The 21,182-nt window shown below is 40.9% G+C and overlaps 1 protein-coding gene across 3 annotated transcripts in view; it reads left to right on the forward strand.

Moving 5' to 3' along the window:
- Positions 1-21,182, forward strand: part of TBC1D1 (TBC1 domain family member 1) — a 208,410-nt gene that overhangs the window by 102,784 nt on the left and 84,444 nt on the right. For all 3 annotated transcript variants that reach the window (XM_054582037.1, XM_054582038.1, XM_054582039.1), the window contains 7 exons: positions 180-269; positions 2,039-2,143; positions 2,645-2,774; positions 8,833-8,924; positions 15,405-15,515; positions 19,306-19,434; positions 20,735-20,821. In XM_054582037.1, coding sequence (XP_054438012.1) covers positions 180-269; positions 2,039-2,143; positions 2,645-2,774; positions 8,833-8,924; positions 15,405-15,515; positions 19,306-19,434; positions 20,735-20,821 — 744 coding nt within the window. The remainder of the gene's footprint in view (positions 1-179; positions 270-2,038; positions 2,144-2,644; positions 2,775-8,832; positions 8,925-15,404; positions 15,516-19,305; positions 19,435-20,734; positions 20,822-21,182) is intronic.

The following is a 21,182-nucleotide window of genomic DNA, read 5'->3' on the forward strand; positions in this document are numbered from 1 at the left end:
ATCTGTAGGATAAATTACAAGCTTTGAAGTGATTTTTCTATAGTGAGTTAGTCAGAATTTTATAGGACTTGCCCCTTTTATTCTTTATTTTCATAGGTCATGAAATGAGAAAGTTTGTGTGATAAATTTGAATTCAACTTTCATGAGAAGCTGGTTGCTTTTTTTGTTTGTCTTTTAAGATTGGTCAATCTGAAGTTTACCTCATCAGCCCTGACACCAAAAAAATAGCATTGGAGAGAAATTTTAAGGAGATTTCCTTTTGCTCTCAGGTAAATGGAGACGGGGTATTGACTTAATTGCAGTTGAATGTTTAATGAATTATTTTAGTATCTGTCCTTCAACAGAAGTGCTAAAGATCACAAGATGTATGTGTTCTAAGCACTTGATTTGTGTTACTGAATTTCTTCTTTGCTTTGGTATATTAAGGCAAAATATAAATGTAATTGAAATTAAGAATTTTGTTTTTAGGAACATTAACCTGGAGAAAATAGGTCTACCTTTTATTTTTTTAAATCATTGGTGGCGATGTTCCCCAGTGATGATTTCTAGGTGTATATGTGTCTGTCTGTGCGGGTGTTTTGCAGACATATTTATATATACACGTAAATACATGTTTTTAAATAGATACTTATTTCTCCTTTACAAAAATTCATAACTTTTTTGGTTACCAATCATCATTGTTTCTTCTTCCTTAAAATATAATAGATAGTGACTATTTCTGAGGCTGTTTTACTCAGAATACTGTCTACTGGAATTCTTTCTTGATAACGTGGTGTGTTTCATAGATTTTGGAGAATCTATCAGTTATAAATAAATGAGCTACACCAATTTTACTCAGGATCTTCCTAACAAATATGAAGTCACTTAATGTTATTGTTTCACTATTTTTTAAACTCTGACTTCTCATTAATTAATAAGATGTTGAAAATTTCATTGTTGATTTATAACATGATCTACTTAGGGATTCAAAAGGGAACTTTTTTCCCCAAAATGTGAAAATAAAGAATGTTCCTTAGTAAACTGAGTAGGGAATGATTTCCAAAGGAAAAATGTCTCCAAATCCTGCGCCCCCGAGATATAACTCTTGTGTATGCTTACCTCGGCTGCGGAGGGCGCTGACTGAGATGCCTGCCAGCTTGTCAGTGGCGGTCCATTTATTGGAAAATATTTGATCTGAAAGTGAGATTTTCCACTGAATTTTTATGTTGTTTTGCTGCTACTTCTTTTGTAATATTAATGTGAAATGTTTGCTTTTTCATGTGACGGTTTTGTGATTTCCCAGAGTGCACTTTTGCAGTGCACCTGATCGCCGGGACGGCCAGTGAACAGGGCTCATGCCTCGCAAACTGGCGCTGTCAGGGGGTGCAGACATGTTAATATTTATGGACAATGTCTTATTTCTATTAGGTGCCTCTGAGCTGGTACTTTCAAAACAAGCTGAACTATTAATATTTATTAAAAAGAGACCTTAAGAAACTATGATAAAGTCCTGGTCTTAATATCTTATTTTTAAAAGCTTCTCTATTCTTTGTGATTATAATTTTTGACTCATTCTTCATACCAGTGTACTTCAGTATTTACCCATTTATTTTAGAAGTACCCATTTTAAATCTTTAACCTTTGTGTCTGTGTATGTTTGCATGTGTACACATGTGTGTGTATGTGTACAGATGTGTTCCTTCCTTAACCTCTGGTCTGCTTTTGATTTCCAAGTTGCTTTTTATTCTCTAATACTTAAGAGAAGTTCTCATTTTTCTGTGTCAGCTTTTCTCCACTTCCTTTTAATACTAAAATGAACATTCAAAACTCCAGTCTTCAGCTCTTACTTCTCTTACTGTGGGAATAATCAAAGTAACATTTTAGAAGAACAGTGTTGATCATCCTATTTGAGAGATGTTTTTAGTTATTTAAAATATCTGAAAAAAATAATTTTAGGGCGCTCTATCCCATTGTGCTGTGTGCGTTTTCACTTGCCTGTCTGGCAGTGATGCTGCCTGCGGATTCAGCTCAATGTTGCCCCTCTCCCCACCTCCAACAGGGTATTAGGCACGTGGACCACTTCGGGTTTATCTGCCGAGAGTCCTCAGGAGGTGGAGGCTTTCATTTCGTCTGCTACGTGTTTCAGTGCACAAATGAAGCCCTGGTAAGCCAGAACGAGCACTTCTTACCTTGAAACCTGAGCTACAAGGAATTTCAGCCTCACTCATTTTTCTTTCCTTAGCAAAACCACAGTCTCATTGACTTATCATTATTTGGCTTTAACTATTCTTTCATGCCTATTGAATATCTAATTAGCACACATCTGAGACTTATTTGGTGGTGCATTTTCCATTTTCATTATTTTCGAAGAACCAGCTCGCTTGTACCCTCTGGTTGAGCAATTTTAAAAATGTCATTTTGGACTTTTGATCGGAGGAGTTGGCCTTTTCACTCAGTATGTAATTTGTGTTTGTAGTTTTTACCTTATCTCCTTTGAGAGCCTTGAGCATCTAGGTAGTATTTCTCAGATGATAGTCCAAACAGTTATGATTATTACCCACCAACCTCTGACTAATAGTCCCAAAAACTCTTGAAATACCAAGTCTTTCCGCAGAGTTCTGAATGCTCAGCCCTGCTCACTTTCCACGGCCTTCTCCTCGATCAGGTGGATGAAATCATGATGACCCTGAAGCAGGCGTTCACGGTGGCTGCTGTGCAGCAGACGAAGGCGCCGGCCCAGCTGTGCGAGGGCTGTCCCCTGCAGGGCCTGCACAAGCTCTGTGAGCGCGTGGAGGGTGAGTAGGGGTACCGTGCACGCTTCAACACGGCGGGAGTTAAAGGCCCCCAGAAAACCAGATGATCTGCATTTGTTGAAAGGCTCTGCCGAACAGAGCCTCGTATTAGTTACTGGGATTGTTGGTGAACTTTCAGCGCACGGTGAATGTGCTCCACGTCAGGCATTGTGCCAGGTGCTTATGATACGAAGGTCGAAATCCATGCCCCCTCTGCCGTTTCCCCTGCAGGGGCTCCGAGGGTGGGGCGCGGGGAGCTGGGGGAGGAGGTTGCAGAGCCGGTCCAGTTGATGATCAAGGCTGTGTGAGTGGCCAGTCAAATTGGCTGCTACGGAGAGATCTAGCAAAATAAGACCTAAAGAATTCCCACGAGGTGTCTCGATTAGAAGGTCATGGGTAACCTCTGCCAGAGTGGTTTTAATGGAGTGCAGGGGACAGAATACAGGTCACAGCTGAGGAGCAAATGGGGAAGAGTAAAAGAAGTGGTGACTGAGAATGGACTACAACTTCTAGAAATTTGACTGAGGGAGAAACCATAATGTTATGATCTGCAGCTATTATTTATTGAGGATGTAAGATGTGCCAGGCACTGCGCCAAGTGCTTTCTTTCACATATATTTGGACCCATTCAGTCCTCACCACATTGTCGGAGATAAAGGGACTATTTGTTTTGCACATTGTAGGGACAAGTTGAGGATTAGAGAAGACCAAGAGTAAACTAGTATAAACTAGGAATAAACTAGTCCAGCAGTCAGACCCAGGTGGGAAAGCCCCAGCGGGCACCTGCCACCAAAGCTGCCCTCCCAGGAGAAGTCCTGTGGTGCCTTGCGGTGAAGAGCCAGCTGACTTTTTACAATTGGAGGGGTCTGAGCAAATTCAGAGCCTGAAGGACCACATGAGTCAGGGTGGAATGGGGACGTCCCTCCCAAAATGGGGACTTCCCTCCTGAACAAGGGTGAGAAGTCAGCCTGAGGCAAGGAGCAGCTCTCTCTCTCCCGCGAGGGCAGCCAGGGCCAAAGGTGCGAGTGAGGTGGGGGCCCCGATGCCCATCAGGGGAAACCCCAAAGTTGAGGGGTCCATTCCTCTCTGTTCTTGATTTCTCATTTTGTTCCATTTAGGGGAGGATTTCTAAAACATTTTTGTGTGTGGTTTTGAGGGGAATCCCAGATTTAAGCAACCCATGTTATTGTAAAAATTAAACAAACATTTGATTGTTTGCCATTTAATGCTTGTAAGCTCTACTGGTGTAAAGAAAAACAACATTACTATTTAAATTGGATTCCCCATTTTTATAATTGTAAAAATATACATAGCATAACATTTATCATTTTGGCCTTTTTGAGGTGCACGGCTCCGTGGCCTTGTGTACACGCACACGGAGGCGCGGCTGCCTCCGACGCCCATCTCCTGAGCCTTTTCATCTTTTCAAACTGAAACTGAGGAAGTGCCAGCTCTCACCCTCCCCCACCTCCCAGCCCCTGGCAGCCACCATTCTTTGTCTCAATGAGTGTGACCGCTCTAGGTGTTTCATATAGGGCAGGCTCAGACAGTACTGGTCCTTCTGTATCTGCCTTATTTATTTAGCATAACGTCTTCTAGGTTCATGCATGTTGTAGTATGTGTCAGGATTTCATTTCGTTTTAAGGCTGAATAATATTCCACTGTGTGTACACCCCAGTTTGTGTATCCATTCATCTCTTGGTGACCATTTGGATTGTTTCCACCTTTTGGCTCTAGTGAGTGATGCTGCTGTGGATGGTAGTATACAAATTCCTGTTCAAGTACCTGCTTTCAGTTCTTTTGGGAATATATTCAGAACTGGAACTGCTGGATCATGTGGTAATTCTGTCTTTAAGTTTTTTGAGATGCTACCATAATATTTTTCACAGTTGGTTGCACCATTTTACATTCCCATCAGCAGTTTCTCCACACCTCACCAGCCCTTGTTGCATTCTGGGCCTTTTTGGTGGAAGCCACCCTAATGGGTATAAAATGGTATTGCTTTCTCTTTTTAAGTGAGATAAATTGACAACTTTCATCTTAAGGTTTTTGAAGGTTCATTTTCTGGCATTATAGTTTCCTTTAAAATGAATAAAAATGATTAGTATTTTTAACTGTGTTTCTCTAGTTGTTACTATTTGCTGACATTATACAAAATATGTCTGGAAACAACAAAAGTTGGGCTTTAGCTGGAGATCCCATCTGAGAGGATCACTAACCCTTTCCTTAGTTGTTTTCAAGATATGGTACACAGTGACAGAAGTGTCCCTTAAGAGCTTGTTAAGAAGCCAACAGTGACTTTGGCCTTGAAGATAAGGCAGATGGTGATCTCTGAGGACTGGAGGGGTTCCAGAGTTCCACTTGATAAAGCTTTCTCTGGTCTGGCTTAGCTTTCAGAACGTCATAACTGAAAAGTTTAATTACGGAAGGAATTTTGCAGCTGTAGATGTGGACTATCATTTAATCCATCTTTTACCTAATAACATCTAAGCAAAGCAGAAAGCAAGGCTAATGTATTGTAAAAACATCCATTATTTAGGCTGGTGAAGGTGTCCTTTGACTACATCATGGGAAGCATTTCCAAAGTGTAGATGGCACATTATTAGAGGCATCCTCCGCAAGGGAGATGCTAATTATTTATGAACAATCTGAAGCCCTTGCTTTTTGCTCTGTTGCATTCTAATCAGTACCATGAAGTGCTTTATTGAAGCTCATTGCATGTTCCTGTAAGAGTAGTTCGAATAGGGACTTATGCTCTGGCCAAGAACTCCATAAACTGGGGAGAGGACCAGTGACATGTCACAAAAAGAAAGACTTCAAGACTGTGTTTTGTTAATTGGTATAGCCACGCTATGCCCCGGAATGTATGAAATAGAATAAAAATGCAGTACATACTGATGACGTTGGGCCCTCCCCTGGAACGTGCCCTTGTAACATGTAAAAGGTGCAGTGTGCTGCGGTCTGTATTTGAATTGCGTACCCCTGCTAGTAGTATTTATAGAGCATTTTGCTTATTTTTAAGTTTAGTGGAGCATTTTCAGAATTACTAGAATGATGTATGCTTTCACTAAAAAGAAAACAAACTGTTGAACTGCGATCTCCTTCTGCATTCTGAGTGAATTTGCCTCTGACAAACCCGAGCTGTCCACCAGAGCTCCCCCTAGGAAGGGCTTTTTGGCAGTGATTGCCTGGAGGCAGGCTCTCTAACAAGGGGGCTGTGGGGTTGTAGTTTGGGGATGCCCTTGACTCTGGTTGCCTTTTCCTTGCCTCCCTTTTCCCTGAAAAGCCTTCTGGCATCCCGTGGGGCGTGCTGCCACCTTGCTGCAGAAAGCATCCCAGAGGCACTGAAGGACTAGACGCGGTGGGGCTGCCTCTGTTCTGAATTGGGGCAAGAAGGACTGAATGGACCAAGGCATCCTGAAGACAATAGTCAAACTTGTCGAAGCCTCTCTTCACACCTGCTGAATGTGAATAGTCTGTACTGCATGAGTTCACCTAAGACTGTTGGAAGTGTATAATTAGTCTAACTCTTCTTAGAGCTTAAGATTTCTCTCCACCTGTGAATGTCTCATTAAACAACACAGTATGTCCAAACTAGGATGCTAACACTGTATCAGAGACATTGTCCATATGTGGGGAGGATTTTTAGTTCATGATTACTGAGGGCTTATTTTACTATAGATTTAAACACTATTTTGATTCAGCATTTAAGCAGTTAGTACAGTAAAATCGAGTGTCTGTCTCCCTGGCTTCTGTGACCTGACATCTTGCTAGAAGAGCACATGAATTTGCTCTGCCAAAACCCATCTGTCCTTTCTGGACTTGCATCCACCTGTGAATTAATTCACTTTGGTATTCAAGCTGTCATGTGTCAGACGACCTAATTCTCCAGGTGAAAGGGAGACAGTGAGTGTCTAGTAAGAGTGATCTCGGGAGGCACACAGCTGTGGCTCAGACTCTAAGCTCTGTCCCTTACTTAGCTGAAGACCTTGGACAAAATACTTGACTTTACCTTGCCTCAGTTTCTTCATCTATACATTGGGTTAATGAAAATAGTGCCCACTTCAAGGATTATTTTGAGGATTAAACAAGATTTTGTAGTATGAGCAAAGTGGCACAGCAGTCACTGAAGAAATACTGGTTTTTATTTTTGTGGTGACCTCTTAAGGTTTCCTTGGCAACAAAAAGTGGGCAGGCGAGAAGGACTTCCTGGAAGCTGAGTTTGAGCATGGGGCCAGCATCCTCGCCCCGGCCTTTCAGAAGGGAGGAGCTCGGGTGCAGGCTTGACTGCTGGTCAGGCCCTGACCTTGGACACATCCCCTGGCCTCTCTGGACCTCAGCAAACTCATCTGTAACACAGGCATAATTTCCAAGTTCCTCTTCCAGATTTGAGCGGTGTCCCCTCCTGGCCATTTTTAGTTGTCTAGGTGTATCCATGCCAGTCTCCATCTTCTAGAGGAAAAGGCCAAGCCCCCGCCCAGGAGCTCGCTCTCAGGAGGAGAAGAGAGTGGCAGGTGGATGAGCAGAGGGCTGCCCTTGGAATAAAAATACAGGAGTATCTTGGAGGCACTACAGGTTCAGTCCAGTCCAGCACCATAAAGCAAACATCACAATAAAAATGAGTCCCACAAAGTTTTTGGTGTCCCATGCATATAAAAGTTATGTTTACACTATGTTGTGCAATAGCATTATGTCTAAAAAAACAATGTACATACCTAACTTAAAAATACTTTATTGCTTAAAAATGCTAAGCATTATCTGAGCCTTCAGTGAGTTGTAGTCCTTTTGCTGGAGGTTGTCACACACTTTCAATTTGTAGGAAGTGCAGTATCCTCAAAGCGCAATAAAGAGAAGTGCAATGAAACAAGGTATGTCTATAATGCACAGCAGTTTTATCCATGGTAGTTAGCTCAGTAAGTAACTTTCATTCTAAATCTTATCATGTGTAACATTGACCTCTGACACCAAGAAAAGGCAAAACAGGATTTGAACCTTATACAGGAATGGGCAAAAGTAGGTTTACAGTCATGAGTACGTGAAACACAGAGTTTATTCTTGTATTAGTATTTATTAATCATCGGACTATTTATTTGTATTACAACTATAAGCCTACTTTTGCGACCCCCCCCCCATATGTGTGGAGAAATAACTTTCTGAAATATCAGACATTGACGAACACTAAAACTATTACTTTATTTTTATAACTTTTTCTCACTGTCCTCTGTAATAGCAATTAAATTGTCTTAAGATTATTAATAAGCAAGTGGTGGAAAAAGGAATGTTGTTAGCCACATGATTCAATTTTATGTGAAGGAGTCTAACGTGCAAGAGAAAAACGTTGGTCAGTTTTCAAATGGAGTAGCAGTTGTTTCTCCTTAAGAAAAGTTATCAAGCCCTGGCTGGTGTGGTTTAGTGGATTGAGTGCCGGCCTGCAAAGCAGGGGGTCGCCAGTTCGATTCCCAGTCAGGGCACATGCCTGTGTTGCGGGCAGGTCCCCAGCAGGGGCTGTGTGAGAGGCAACCACACAGTGATGTTTATCTCCCTCTCTTTCTCCCTCCCTTCCCCTCTAAAAATAAATAACTAAAATCTTTAAAAAAAAAAAAAGTTATTGAGTTCATTTGTAAATACTCTTGAGAATTTATGATTTTTTGAGGACAATGTTCTGATCATATGAGGTGTTTTAACATGGAGCGGTGGCCAAAAAGTAGTTTGGAACCATGCACACCTGAGGTAGAGTTCAAGGCAGTGGTTTTCTGGAAATTCTGTAAGCGCTCTGGGTCTCAGTCTTCTTAACTGTAAAATGGAGATTGTCAGATCCTCTTCATCAGATTGTTGTGAGTATTAAGTGACATGATGCAAGCCTGATATTTAAGACATTGAGGGCTTAACCAAAAAATGGTAGTTGTCATTGTCATCATCATCATTATTAATTAGGATTTTCACAAAATCTCAAACGCCTGAAGCAAGTAGGTAAGGATGTAAAGGGAGTGAGTATAGAAGTGTTCACTTCACCTCATAACTTTTACATATATTTTCACCTGTCTTTTCTTTCTCTTAATAGGAATGAATTCTTCCAAAACCAAGCTCGAACTCCAGAAGCACCTGACAACATTAACTAATCAGGAGCAAGCAATGATTTTTGAGGAGGTGCAGGTACAGTACTCAAAAAACTTTTTGAGTTTTTATTTTCCATATGGAAAGAAAAGGCAGCAACTTACCTGTAACATGTTATTTATAAAACATGGGAAACCAGAGCTGTCATGGTCCTGAGGAAGTGGCCCCCAGTTCTCCCTGGTTTAAGCTTTAACAGCCCCATGGAGGGGCCAGGTCAGAATTGCAGGTTCACATCAGGTCTTGGTTTTCATGTGAAAACAACAAAACCAGGGAAGCACTCCCTTAAAAATAGTGTTTTAGAATGAGAGAGAGGAAGCGATGACGTGAAAGAGCCTCAGTCTGGGGACAGAAGGCCTGAGCTTCAGTCCCTGAGCACCCGTCTGCTCCATGGGAAACTGAATGGTGGCCGGGAGTACAGGAGTTGAGGGAAACGACGGTTGTGTATGAAATTGAACATTAATCGTTCCTCTTCTCTTTTATTTATTTTTTAGTTTTGAAAATAAATTTAGGTGATGATGTCTGCTTAGAACTATATGTCAAACCTAAACAAAACACAAAACAAAAACCAAACTCCTGGACTCTCTGCATTAAACCTGGAAACGTGCTCTCGTCCTTGCGTTCACCTGCGCCGTGTCTTGGGGAAACCACGCTGTGCGTGCTGGCATGCCTGTCGTCTGTTTGTTATGAATCTTTAATGAGCCCATCAAAAATTTCATGTCTGCCGTAGCCCAGGGGCATTTTCTGTGGCTTTCTGGCATTTTTCTAGGGCTGAAAGCACATCAGAACAAAGAATAAATATCTCTCTTGTTGGGTTGGAGAGCGGCAGGGGCCCAGCTAGTAAGGGAGTCCCTAAACCACACAGGAAGGCTCGCTGCTCTTGCTCCTTGCCGCACACTTAGGGTCTGTGGTCTGGTCTCCATTAGTGTGAAAAATGAAAGGATCATCTCTCTTTTAATCACCTGTTAAAGTTCTCTTAATCCCCTGTTCTCCTTCCTCAGTAGGATTGGCATATGTTAGTAGAAGGAAAGCATAGGCAGATTTTCTTTTTTTTAAATTTCATAAATAGCTAGGGATGTAATTTTCATGATTTTTAACTGGCTTTAAATTTTCCTATTTTCTTCTGAATTTACTTGAGAGATACCACTTTGTTATTTCCTTAAAGGATCTTTAGAGTTCTAAGTATACAGTACACTTAGGCAGATTTAATGTGGTTTGTACTTGGAATTCATAAATGGATAAATAGATGGTGATTTGCTTCTGATTATTAATGCACTTACAGTGGAAGCCGGGGCCATTTCATCTGATATTGGCCCACGTCCTGCCTGGCGCTATCAAGTCACTTGGGGGAGTATCTTTCCAGCAAGCATAGAAGAGGCATATTCCTCCTCTGATGGGAGTTTTCTTTTCGGTGTACACAGCACCAGGTAGCTTTCCCAAAACCAGTGTGATGAATCAGGATCAGAAATGCACAAAGTATTTTTCTGTAGCAATGAGAAGTTCTAATGGATGCAATTCTGAGATGTTCTTTGACCTGTACAAGTTTTGAGACAATGAATAAGTTATGGCAAAGAGACTTTAGAGAAGAGCAGTGACACAGTTTTACTTTTAAACAAGCACGTTCAGTCAGTATCCTGGGGCCTCTATGGGTTGTTCTAGAAGACTGTAATTTTCTGATTGGTTTAAAGACCAAGGGGATGTACTGGGTCAGGACGGCGAGCTCAGACTTCATCCTCCACCATCGTCAGTGCAGCTCTTCCTCGAATGATAGGAATTTGATACGGACTTCTCCTTTTAATGGTTTATTGATTGTCTTGCTGAATTATTCCCTCTGTTACTATTTGTGGTTTTTGTAAAACATTTTGTACACAAAGACATTGGTTTCCTTTTTGATAGCAGTGCCTGCTAATGCATTTGAAAATCATACATTTCAAAAAGATCATCAAGAAAAAGATGGCTTTGCAGTGTCATGCATCCTCATAAATAGAACAACTAATATTTTCCTCATACGGTCACTCCTGGAGGGTGATTTATTTCTGTAGAACTCTCCAACGGCTCATTTTCATAAGACAAACGGAATTCCAATTGAAATGAATGGTACATAATTATTAAAGCATACACAATCATGTTTTTGTAAATAAATGTTTAATGCAAAATAAAATGCAACCCAAACATAATTACAAAGAAAAAGAGCCCTGGCCTGTGGCTCAGTCAGTAGGAGCAACTCCTCCCCCCACCAAAAAGTTGGGAGTTTGATCCCCGGTTGGGGAGGCAACCAGTCAATGTCTCTGTCTCTGTCTCTGTCTCTCTCTCTCTCCCTCTTCTCTCCAATCAATAAACATATCCCTGGGTGAGGATTAAAAAAAAGAAAAAGAGAAAGAAAAGAGTAATTATCATGCAGATGAAGCTGGAGCTATAACTGCTGCAAACAAGCCCTCTGTGAGCTTCTGAGAGAATTTTGTGCCAGATGGGCGTCCGGGCCTCTTAGCCCTTCCCTTTCTAGGAGGACTAGTGATGATGACAACACTACAGAGCCACATTTTTGTTCATGATCTGTTTGAAATGTGTAAAATTCTGTACACATCTAACGGGGCAGATGTGGAGATGACTCCCGGGGTCTTGCTGTCTTCCCAGGCTGCCGAGGCGTCGGCTGGGGGCGCCGGGCCAAGCCGGGCCTCTTCAGTGTGGAAAACCGCCTTTCAGCCGAAGTAGGACTAGTGAAGAAAATGTCTAATTCTCTTCATCTGAATGAGTGTATTCCAGGGAATGACCGAACTAATGCTGAGTAGATAAATCAAGTAGATTTGTATTCAGTAAATGTTAATAGTGGATTAAATAAGACTTTTTACCAGTTAAAGATTAATGGTTAGAGGAGCTATTTTTTCCCTTTGTAAAGAATATGTATCAACGTCATTGGATTTACCATGATTTTAAAATTATTTCTTATAGGATTTGATGATAATTTTTTTTTTTTTTTAAATGTCAGAATGTAGTGTCTAAGTGAGCATTGTCATTTTAAGTAGTTTCCTCAAAAGACCACAGGCTTTCTCAGCATCCTGTATTCATTAGTCAGTGGTGGCAGTTTATTTTTAATTACTTTGACAACCAATTTACAAGCATAGAGCTAAGCTTAAGACACATGAAACAAAATCGACTTTGTTACTTAACAGGCAATTAATCGTTTTGTTAGGGTTCTTTTTTTAAAGAAAAAAAAATTGAAGTATAACCTAACCACAGAGAAGCACACAAATCAGGGGTATGTAGTTCAATGAAATTTTTACAAGGTGAATGCACCTGTGCACCTGGCGCCTGATTAAGAAACGGCGCTCGCAGTCCCTCGGAATCCCCCAGTGGCACTGCCCAAGCCGCCACCATCCTGGCGTCCGACGCTGTGGATTAATTTTAAACAAGAAAGTTAATTTTTGACTACAAAGTGATGTTCTAACTGATTCCCCATTATTCTTCTCAGACTTGTCTGACTAATGAATGTTTATAAAATGAGATCACCTTTAGGACATAATGATTTGCCACTAAGGGGGGTGGTGAAGTTACATGGGAAGTAGGGGGAGATGACAGCTTGCTGATCATTTTAACTCAATAGAATGGTAGCCCCTCATTGTGTTATTTTAAGGGAGGATTTATGTCGTGATCTTGCATGACACCATGAAAATGGTACCGTTTCCCTGCTTTGCCGACTTTCCTCTGTGCTGTTTAACAAGCCCCGTGACGTCTCTGGTTCTTGGTTTCAGTTTTTACTGCGCGGCAACTGTGCTCAGCTGTAGTCTCATTTTCTGCCCATTGGATAAGTTTTTTTCATGTATATCTTGAGGGAAAGAAAATTATTAGGCTATTCCTTATTACTGTATTCTTAGCCTTTTTTGATATTTTTTAAATAAGTGATTGTGAAGAAATTTTCCAAGAAAAATATACATTTTTCTTGTGAGAGTAACTGAGAGTTTGAATTAAAAGATACAGGAGGAGAAAGAGTGGGCCAAGTCTCAGGAGCCCGTGCCTGCTGAGAGCTTCCTGTAATTCCTTCCACTCCTCTTTTCTGGACTTTTTAAAAAAAAAAAATAGACTTTATTCTTTTTTTTTAATGACTTTATTTTTAATGAGAGGGAGAAAAACATCAGTTTCCTCTTGCACGCTCCCAACTGAGGATCTAGCTTGCAACCCAGGCCTGTGTCCTGACTGGGAATTGAACTGGCATCCTTTCGGTTCGCAGGATGATGCCCAGTCCACTGAGCTACACTAGGCAAAGCTAGACTTTATTCTTTAGAGTGGTTTCAGTTTACAGTAAAATTGGGTGCAAAGTATAGAGTGATCCTGTATAAATTCCCATCTTTGTATTTCCCACCCCAGTCAGTTTCCCCCTGTTAATGACATGTTGCTTACATGTGGTGCTTGTTACCATTGATAATACATTATTATTAACTAAAGTCTGCAGTTTACCTTAGGGTTCACTCTTGGTGTTGTACATCTTACAGGTTGGACAAATGTGTAATGAGATGTATCTACCGTTAGGGTATCATCCAGAATTGTTTCACTGCCCTAAAAATCCTCCGTGCTCTGCCTGTTCATCCCTCCCTCCCTCCCTCCCCTCTCCTCCAAACCCGAGGCAACCACTGACCTTTTCACTCGTCACTGTTTCTGGTTTTCCTTTTCCACAATGTCATAGAGTTGGAGTCATACAGTATATTGTCTTTTCAGATTGGCTTCTTTCACTTAACAATTTGCATTTGAGATTCCTGTCTCTAGGTCTTTGCATGGCTTGATAGCTCTTTTTAGTGCTGAATGATATTCCATTGTCTAAATGTAACATAGTTGATCCATTCACCTACTAATGGACATCTGGATTGCTTATTACTTTTGGCTATTTTAAATAAAAAGCTGCTATAAACATTTATGTGCAGCTTTTTGTGTGGCCATAAATTTTCAGCTCATTTGGGTTAATGCTAAGTAGTGCAATTGCTGGATTGTATGGTAAGAGTATGTTTAGTTTTGCAAAAAAAAGCTGCTAATTGTCTCCAAAAGTAGCTTTACCATTTATTTCCACCAACAATGAATAAGAGTTCCTGTAGTTCCCTGGGCTTTTAAACTCACAGATGTTCAATGCTTTCCTAGGGTCAGCAGTACTGAGTTGGGATTGGCAGTTGACCACCGCTTTCCTTTATTGAAGATCTGATGGGACCTTTCTCTGGAAAAATCTACTTGTTGAATAAAACATACAGTTTTATAATGTTAAGATTCATGGCTTAGAATCCAAGTTGAGAGCATCTGTTCTAGCCTTTAAAATATTTAATCCTTAAATCTGAAATTTGAAAGAACAGAAAGTCCTCCATAAGAACAATCCCTTCTAATATTCACTATCTTTTCCTTGGATAACAGAATCTACTTATTTTTTAAAATGATCTTCTTCTTTAAGAGACAGATGTCAGGTCTGGGTTAGTGCTGCCTTTACTTCTAAAGCCTGTGACACAAAGGGTAGAATCATTGTTCCTTAGTGAGCTGAGGAAGGAGGTTGCTAAAGCGTGACCCCAACTCAGATGCTTGTATAGTTAGTTGATCCACTTACTATGCCCCGGCTTTGTTTTAGAGGGCAGGCTAGGAGTTTGGAGTAGGGAGAGTGGTCCAGGAGCAGGACAATGGATAGTTGTTCATTTTCCAAAGGAATTTCCAAAGTTTATAGACTAGAAGTATTGTGTATCTCCAGAGTAATTCAGTTTTGTTTTCTTCTAATTCAGAAAAAATAATCATTAAATTAGATGGCCTTCTAAAAATGAACTCCGAGTGATAATTTCAAACCCAAAGAATTTGGGAGCTGGAGGAGACCTGGGAGTTTATTTTGTGCACGATCTTCATTGAACAAAGGAGGAAGCTAAAATTAAATGACTCTTTGGTCGCAGTGCTAGGCAGCACCTAGAACCGACATGTCCTCATTTCTGCTTCCGTGTGCTTTGCCACCACCCTGCCTGAAAAATAAAAGACATGGAGAAAAGTTTTAAAATAGAAAAACAAAATTGAGTCTGTGCCATGAAATTATGCGTGGAAGTGCATGCCTTGTGGGGCTTCCAGAAAGTGCTTCATGACGAACACATTTGACGTGTGGTACCATGACCCTGGGTCGAGTTGCTCTTTTCCATTTCACTAACCGTAAGAGGTTATTAATGTGCAGTCACAATGGCTCTTGACCTCTGAGTGTTTACACAGATTTTGTTCTTTTCTTCTGTTTTCAAGAGTATTTATTAAATATTTTGACCATGCCTCTATCTGCTGTGAAATATTTATTTTGGATATAAGGACATCAGAGGTCAAAAGCTGAATCTGGCCCACTGGCTAGTTCCATTGTCTCTCTTTAAAAATTATCTTCATTGTGGGGATCATTGGTGCCCCCTAGTGAGATGATTGAGTAAAAGCATTCGTTAAGGGATAGATGGATGCCGTTAGCATTTCCAAAGGTTTAGCAGTGTTGCTGGCAATGGAAAATAAATGTAATATGTTCTTTTTTTTTTTTTTTTTAAGAAATTGAGACCAAGAAATGAGCAGCGAGAGAATGAGTTAATTATTTCTTTCCTGAGATGTTTATATGAAGAGAAGCAAAAAGTTCACATCCATATTGGGGAGGCAAAGCAGGTATGGCGCTGTGTGTGTGTCTGTCTGTCTCTCTCTCTCTCTCTCACATAAGTTTACCAGGACACTGTATAAAACAGAGTCTTGAGGATTTTGTGAAGCTCTGAAGCCTGTTTTTGTCTTGTATCTTATTTCATTTGTTACACATGTAGGGAAAATTTGGGAATATTCCAGCTGCCCTGGAAAAGGTGAGATGTTTCTGCCTCACAGTGGAGGTGGAGGTGGAGGTGGAGCTGTGGCTCTGGCAGGAGGCCTGGTGTGGAGCGTGTCCCCTTTGCTTTCCTGTAACCTGACCAAGATGCGGTTTTACTGGGGTACACACAGAGCAGTTCTCCATATTGGGTTCCTACCTGCCGGTTGGCATTGATAATCACATGCTTTTCCTGGACTCTCAGAGCTCATGTATAGTGTCTGACAGTGTTTTTAATCTCGTTGGCCAACTATAGGGTCCCTCAGCAGTGACACTAATTCCGGTACACTATCTATGCTTTTGGCCTTTGGCCTTCGTGTGCTGACATTCTCCCTTCCTGGCCTGCATCCTTCAGATGGTGTGGGAGTTCTCTGCTCCTCCTACCCACTTGTGGATGGGCCACCCAGTCTAAGTTTTCAGTTAATTCTCTAGTTTACCTTTCAACTATTTTTTCTTATTTCCATTGCTTCTGCCCTCCCCCTCCTTTTTTGGGCACTAATAATTTTTCCTTGATCTGACTTTTTCCCTAACTTGTTCCAACAGGAAATTGATAATTTTGAAATGATTTGTAACTGCTAGAGGGGAATAAAGCAGTTAGGGTGGATGGAAAGTTTTGACCTAGGTGCTAACTCATTTTTATGGAATAGGGTAGTATCTTTATGATGTGGGCATAGATTAGTCCAGTGGAGAAATGTATTTATTTAATAGGTTTTTTTTTTCACATGAAAATATCAGAGAATTGAAAGTAAAAGAGAAAATGCCTTACCACGCAGAAGTGGCACCTGGGCAGGACTTTCTCTCGAGGTTTCTAAACATTCAGTCACTGAAGAGGCTCATGTCTGTGCCCATAATGAAGTGGCCCGGGTCCCCAGATGTGTTTGGGCGCCCCCAGCATGACCTTCAAAGGAGAAACTTCTAGATGTTTATTTTAAAACAAGCAAGGACTGTGTTATTTTCTAAATGTGCATTATTTTATAAACATGGGTTATTTCCTAAATGTGAATTATTTTCAAATCATATTTTGTTTGTGACGTCAGACAAAAAAATGAGATGGGAGAAGAGAGCAGAGGAAGCATTGAATTAAGTGTGCAGAGATTCTGATGGCAGGTTTAAAAGACGGAAAACACAAGCGCAGTTCTTCTTCTGTCTCTGTAGGATCTACTACCCACTACTAGTCCTTCAGCCTATATTTTCTTCATATAGCAAAACAATTCATTGTAAACGCTTCTGTTTTATGAAAACTTTTGTTACAAGTTTGAAAGCAATTCCACAGCTTCTTAACTTTGTGGGTGAACAGGTATCGGGTCAAAGGCAGCCCAGGGAGGGCGTTTTGTGGCTAATTCCCTTTGCTCTGGAGAACGCCGCACGTCAGGGCAGGCTCTTGTTCTTGGTAAATGATTGCACCGATCACGTGCAGCTCGCAAGGCCCCTGTCTGCGGTGAGTGATATTTAGCAGGCACTTAGAATTTGTTACATGTATCTCTTATTTCAGGTGTTGTATGTTTCTCCTGCGCCAACCTGGTGATCATTGCTCATGCATCCATTCCTCAGCAAGCAAGTATGGCTTGTTCTGAGTATGCTCAGTGTCCTCAGTGCAAACACAAAGAGAAGTGACAGTTTCCTTCTTGAAGTTCTAAGCTAAGGCATTCTTTTAATGCATGTGCAAATTCTTATAGCAGTAAAACTCCAGGTGACTGGACAAAGCTGAATGTAGCTCTTATCAGAACCGTTTTTCTTTTAGGCATTGAAAAAATGCGTAACATTCATCGGTGAATTAGGATTTCATCATGACAAAAAAGATGCAAGGTCTTTGACCAGCAAATAACTGACTAAAATTTAAAAATGCGTAATTGCAATGGGAATCAGGGGAAGGTAAATGAAGAGATCATCTGTACCCAGGAGACTGGCAGAAATTTAAAAATCTGACAATGCCACGTAAAGGTGAACTCTCATATGTTGATGGTGGGAATATGAATTGATACCATTAGGGGAGAGAAATCTGGAAGCATCTGGTGCAGCTGAAGATGCATAGGCAGACCCAGTGACCCAGCAAGGACATTCCTAACTGCCTTGTAAAAGCCTTCACGTGTGTGAGAAGGAGCTATTACAAGGCAGGTTACTGCAGTCTCCTTTGTAAAAGCAAAAAAGGGAGTCGGTGTTTAACAGCAGGAATATGAGTAAACTTATGATTATACAGGGATTGAAGTGAGTTCATCAAAGAATGTTTGTGAACGTGGATAAATCTCAGAAACAACACTGAAAGAAAATGATAATTACAGAAGGGTATGTACAAGAGGATACATTCCTTTAAAGTTTCAACTACATGTAAACCAACATACATGTTTTATGGATGCATACATATATGAAAGTACAAAATGTGAGTTGGCAGGATGAACACCAAATTCACAAGAGGGGTTATTTCTGCAGATGGAGGAAGGAGAGTGATTCAAATATGTCTGTAATTTTTTATATTAAAAGTAGCAAGCAAATAGAGAAAATAGCTAATCATGACATTTATTGAGAGTCAGGTATGTTTTAAGTGCTTTAATGTGTATTAATTTATTTAAAATCTCATAGCTGCTCTGTGAGGGGAGTTCATTGTGCATCTTCAGTCTGCAGGCAGAGGCGCTGATAGAGGCAGCAGGTAACAATCTGCCCAAGGCCGTAGCTGGGGAGAGCAAAGAAGCATCTCACCTGGGCATGGAGCTCCAGAGCCCATGGTCCTCACTGTTCTCAACACCCACAAAGCCTTACCTGGGCCAAAGGGGCACCCGGGTTATGTAAAACCATCAGGTAACAATTCATAGAAGTAGGAAGCAATTCATCTGTGGGTTTTGTAGGTATTTTTGAAAATATGCCTGTCTGTTAATAAGTAACGTTACACTTCCTTTAGCAGCTGGCAAACAAACGCCATTGTGTCATCAGTTTCGTATTATGGTCAGTTAAGGGAGAGAAGCTCGGTGGCAGAGGAGAGCAACAGGCATGATGGAGTCAATAGGTGGGAGGGGAGGCAGAGCTCTAGAGAAAGCAATGGAGAGATGGGCATAGGCAGAGAGAATGGATTCTTCGGTTGGTAAATTTATTTTCTTGTATCCTCCAAAATGCCCCAAAAGGTAAGTTGTTACTTTCCTTTAAAAAAGCTAATCATAGCTGCTACCTTTGTACTGGAAGCTGCGCTCAGTGCTCTACTGGCTTTACCTGTTTTAATCTCACAACAGAGCCTCACAATTAGATCTTGAGGTTGGGCTCAATTTACAGAAGAGGAAATTGCAACACAGAGAAATTAAGTCACTTGCCCGAAGCCAGTGAGTGCATGACGGGTCTCTGATCCCACTGCAGAGCACAGGCTCTAAACTGCTTTGCTAACTGATTGGCTTCCCAGCACATTTCTTTATTTTGCTTGGAGCAGCCAAAGCAACTCTTTGAAGCACAGCTATTGTTCAGACTTGCAGCCATGTCACCAAGGAGCAGGTGAACCAGGTCACAGGTAGAATAGTGGCCTGGAATCAAAAAGATGCATCCAAGAGATTTTTCATTCCTTTAAAAAGGAAAAGGGAAAGGAGGTTGTAAGTAAATTAACTTTTCATTGTTTCACTTTTTTAGGCAACACAGATTGCGGCAGAGAATATTGGAAGCGAATTACCAGCTAGTGCCACTCGATTTAAGCTTGATATGCTGAAAAACAAAGCAAAGAGATCTTTAACAGAGTCTTTGGAAAGTATTTTGTCTCGGGTAAGTAGCATATGTCCTCTGAATTGAAGTTAAATCACTTTTTAAAAGAATTTAAAATTTGATTTGTTGCTTTTATTCTGTCAGTGCTCATCATAAAGTAAAGAAGGTGAAATATTTTTAAATGTCCTTTCAATCTTTGAACAGTGCTATCTACACTTTAAGTTCAGTTTTAACTTGGTCTAGGTTAAAGACATTTTTTGTATTATATTGTATATAGTTAATCCTATGGAATTTTTGTCTCCCCAAAAGATGTTTTTCATTGGCTGGTTCCTATAAAGGGCACAGATTAGATGCACCCAAGTGTGGGCTCCGTTCTCCCTAGTGTTGCTAGGTACAACTTAAAAACCCAGTTACAGTCAACTTGTCTTGTTCTGTGCCTGGAACTCTCTCTAGCAGTGTCAGCAAACTACAGCCCTCAGGACAAATACTACCCACCTCCTGTTTTTATAAATAAAGGTTTGTTGAAACACAGCCACATTTATTTACTCACTGGTTGTCTGAGGCTGCTCATGTGTAGAGTTGAGTAATTGCCATAGAAACCACAGGCCCACAAAGCATAAGAGATCTGTTTTCTGGCCCTTTACAGAAAAATTTGTGGACTGCAGCTCTGTAGGAATAGAAAGTATACATAGGCAACAATGTGGGAGTTTTTAAAGCAATTCATTCACCCCCAAACCCCCGCAATGAATATAAGTACCCTTGATGGCACTTTTCAGAAATCGAAGTTCGATAACCTTTCTGGAGCTTGCAACATCTTCTTACAGTACTTTTGGATTTTGTGACATACTCCATTTAAAAAGCATGCTGTATTTTTTTAAAGTTAAATTTTATTTTGTTTGATGACATTTCTGAGAATTCTGCTTCATCCTTGGAGAGCATTAAAAACAGTCCGTTTACAAAGCTGGGGTGGGGTGGCTGTTTTTGAGAGCTCCCATGTGGGCAGAATATTGTTTGAGCATCACACAGGTGGAGGCCTCAGTGGCTTGTGACTTGGGAGAGAGTCATGGAGCATGCTTTCATTAGCACTTGATTTTCTTCTTAGATAAACTGTCTCTTCTTCCTGCCTATTAAACCTGCCTCTTAACTAATCCACAAGGTGTTTGGAGCATTTAGGTTGGTGTGTTATTATAAAAACAAAAGGACAGAAATGTTGATTGTCCTAAAGTACGCATGTGCTCAGCAGCATTTCTCAGGAGATGCATTTTTTCTCAGTTTATTTAACTAAACCAAGATGCTTCTAGCTGATGGCTTTGCAGAGAGGCCTCATGGGTCATAACTCAACTGCCTTTTCTTTCTGCAGGGTAATAAAGCCAGAGGCCTTCAGGAACATTCTGCCAGTCTGGATCTGGACGGTTCCGCGTCTAGTACATTAAGCAACACCAACAAAGTAAGCACATTTTTCTTTATGTGACATCCTTAAGAAGCCAGTGAATAGATCTTGCTCATCTTCTATCTACAAGGCCCATCAAAAGGGTCAAAGAGGCCAGATGTGGTGCTTCCAGACTCCATGGTGCCAGAGGAAGGCTGGTCATGCAATTACACTTACATAAAAGTTTTGCATAGCAAAGCCAATGGCTATTCCATAAACAGAAATGAGATCACAAATTTAGACCACTAAGAGCTGATTTATCACAAAGCCCCCAAGGGATTTCTTTGCCTGGTAGATTTTCCACTATTAAAAATTGAAATTGGGCAAACCTCAGGACTGGGTTTGTGAATTGTGAGAAGTATGCAACTTCAGTTCCTGA

This window comes from Pteronotus mesoamericanus, unplaced genomic scaffold (assembly GCF_021234165.1).
Source record: "Pteronotus mesoamericanus isolate MK-2021 breed Mesoamerican mustached bat unplaced genomic scaffold, CSHL_Meso_final contig_68, whole genome shotgun sequence".
NCBI classification, from domain to species: domain Eukaryota; kingdom Metazoa; phylum Chordata; class Mammalia; order Chiroptera; family Mormoopidae; genus Pteronotus; species Pteronotus mesoamericanus.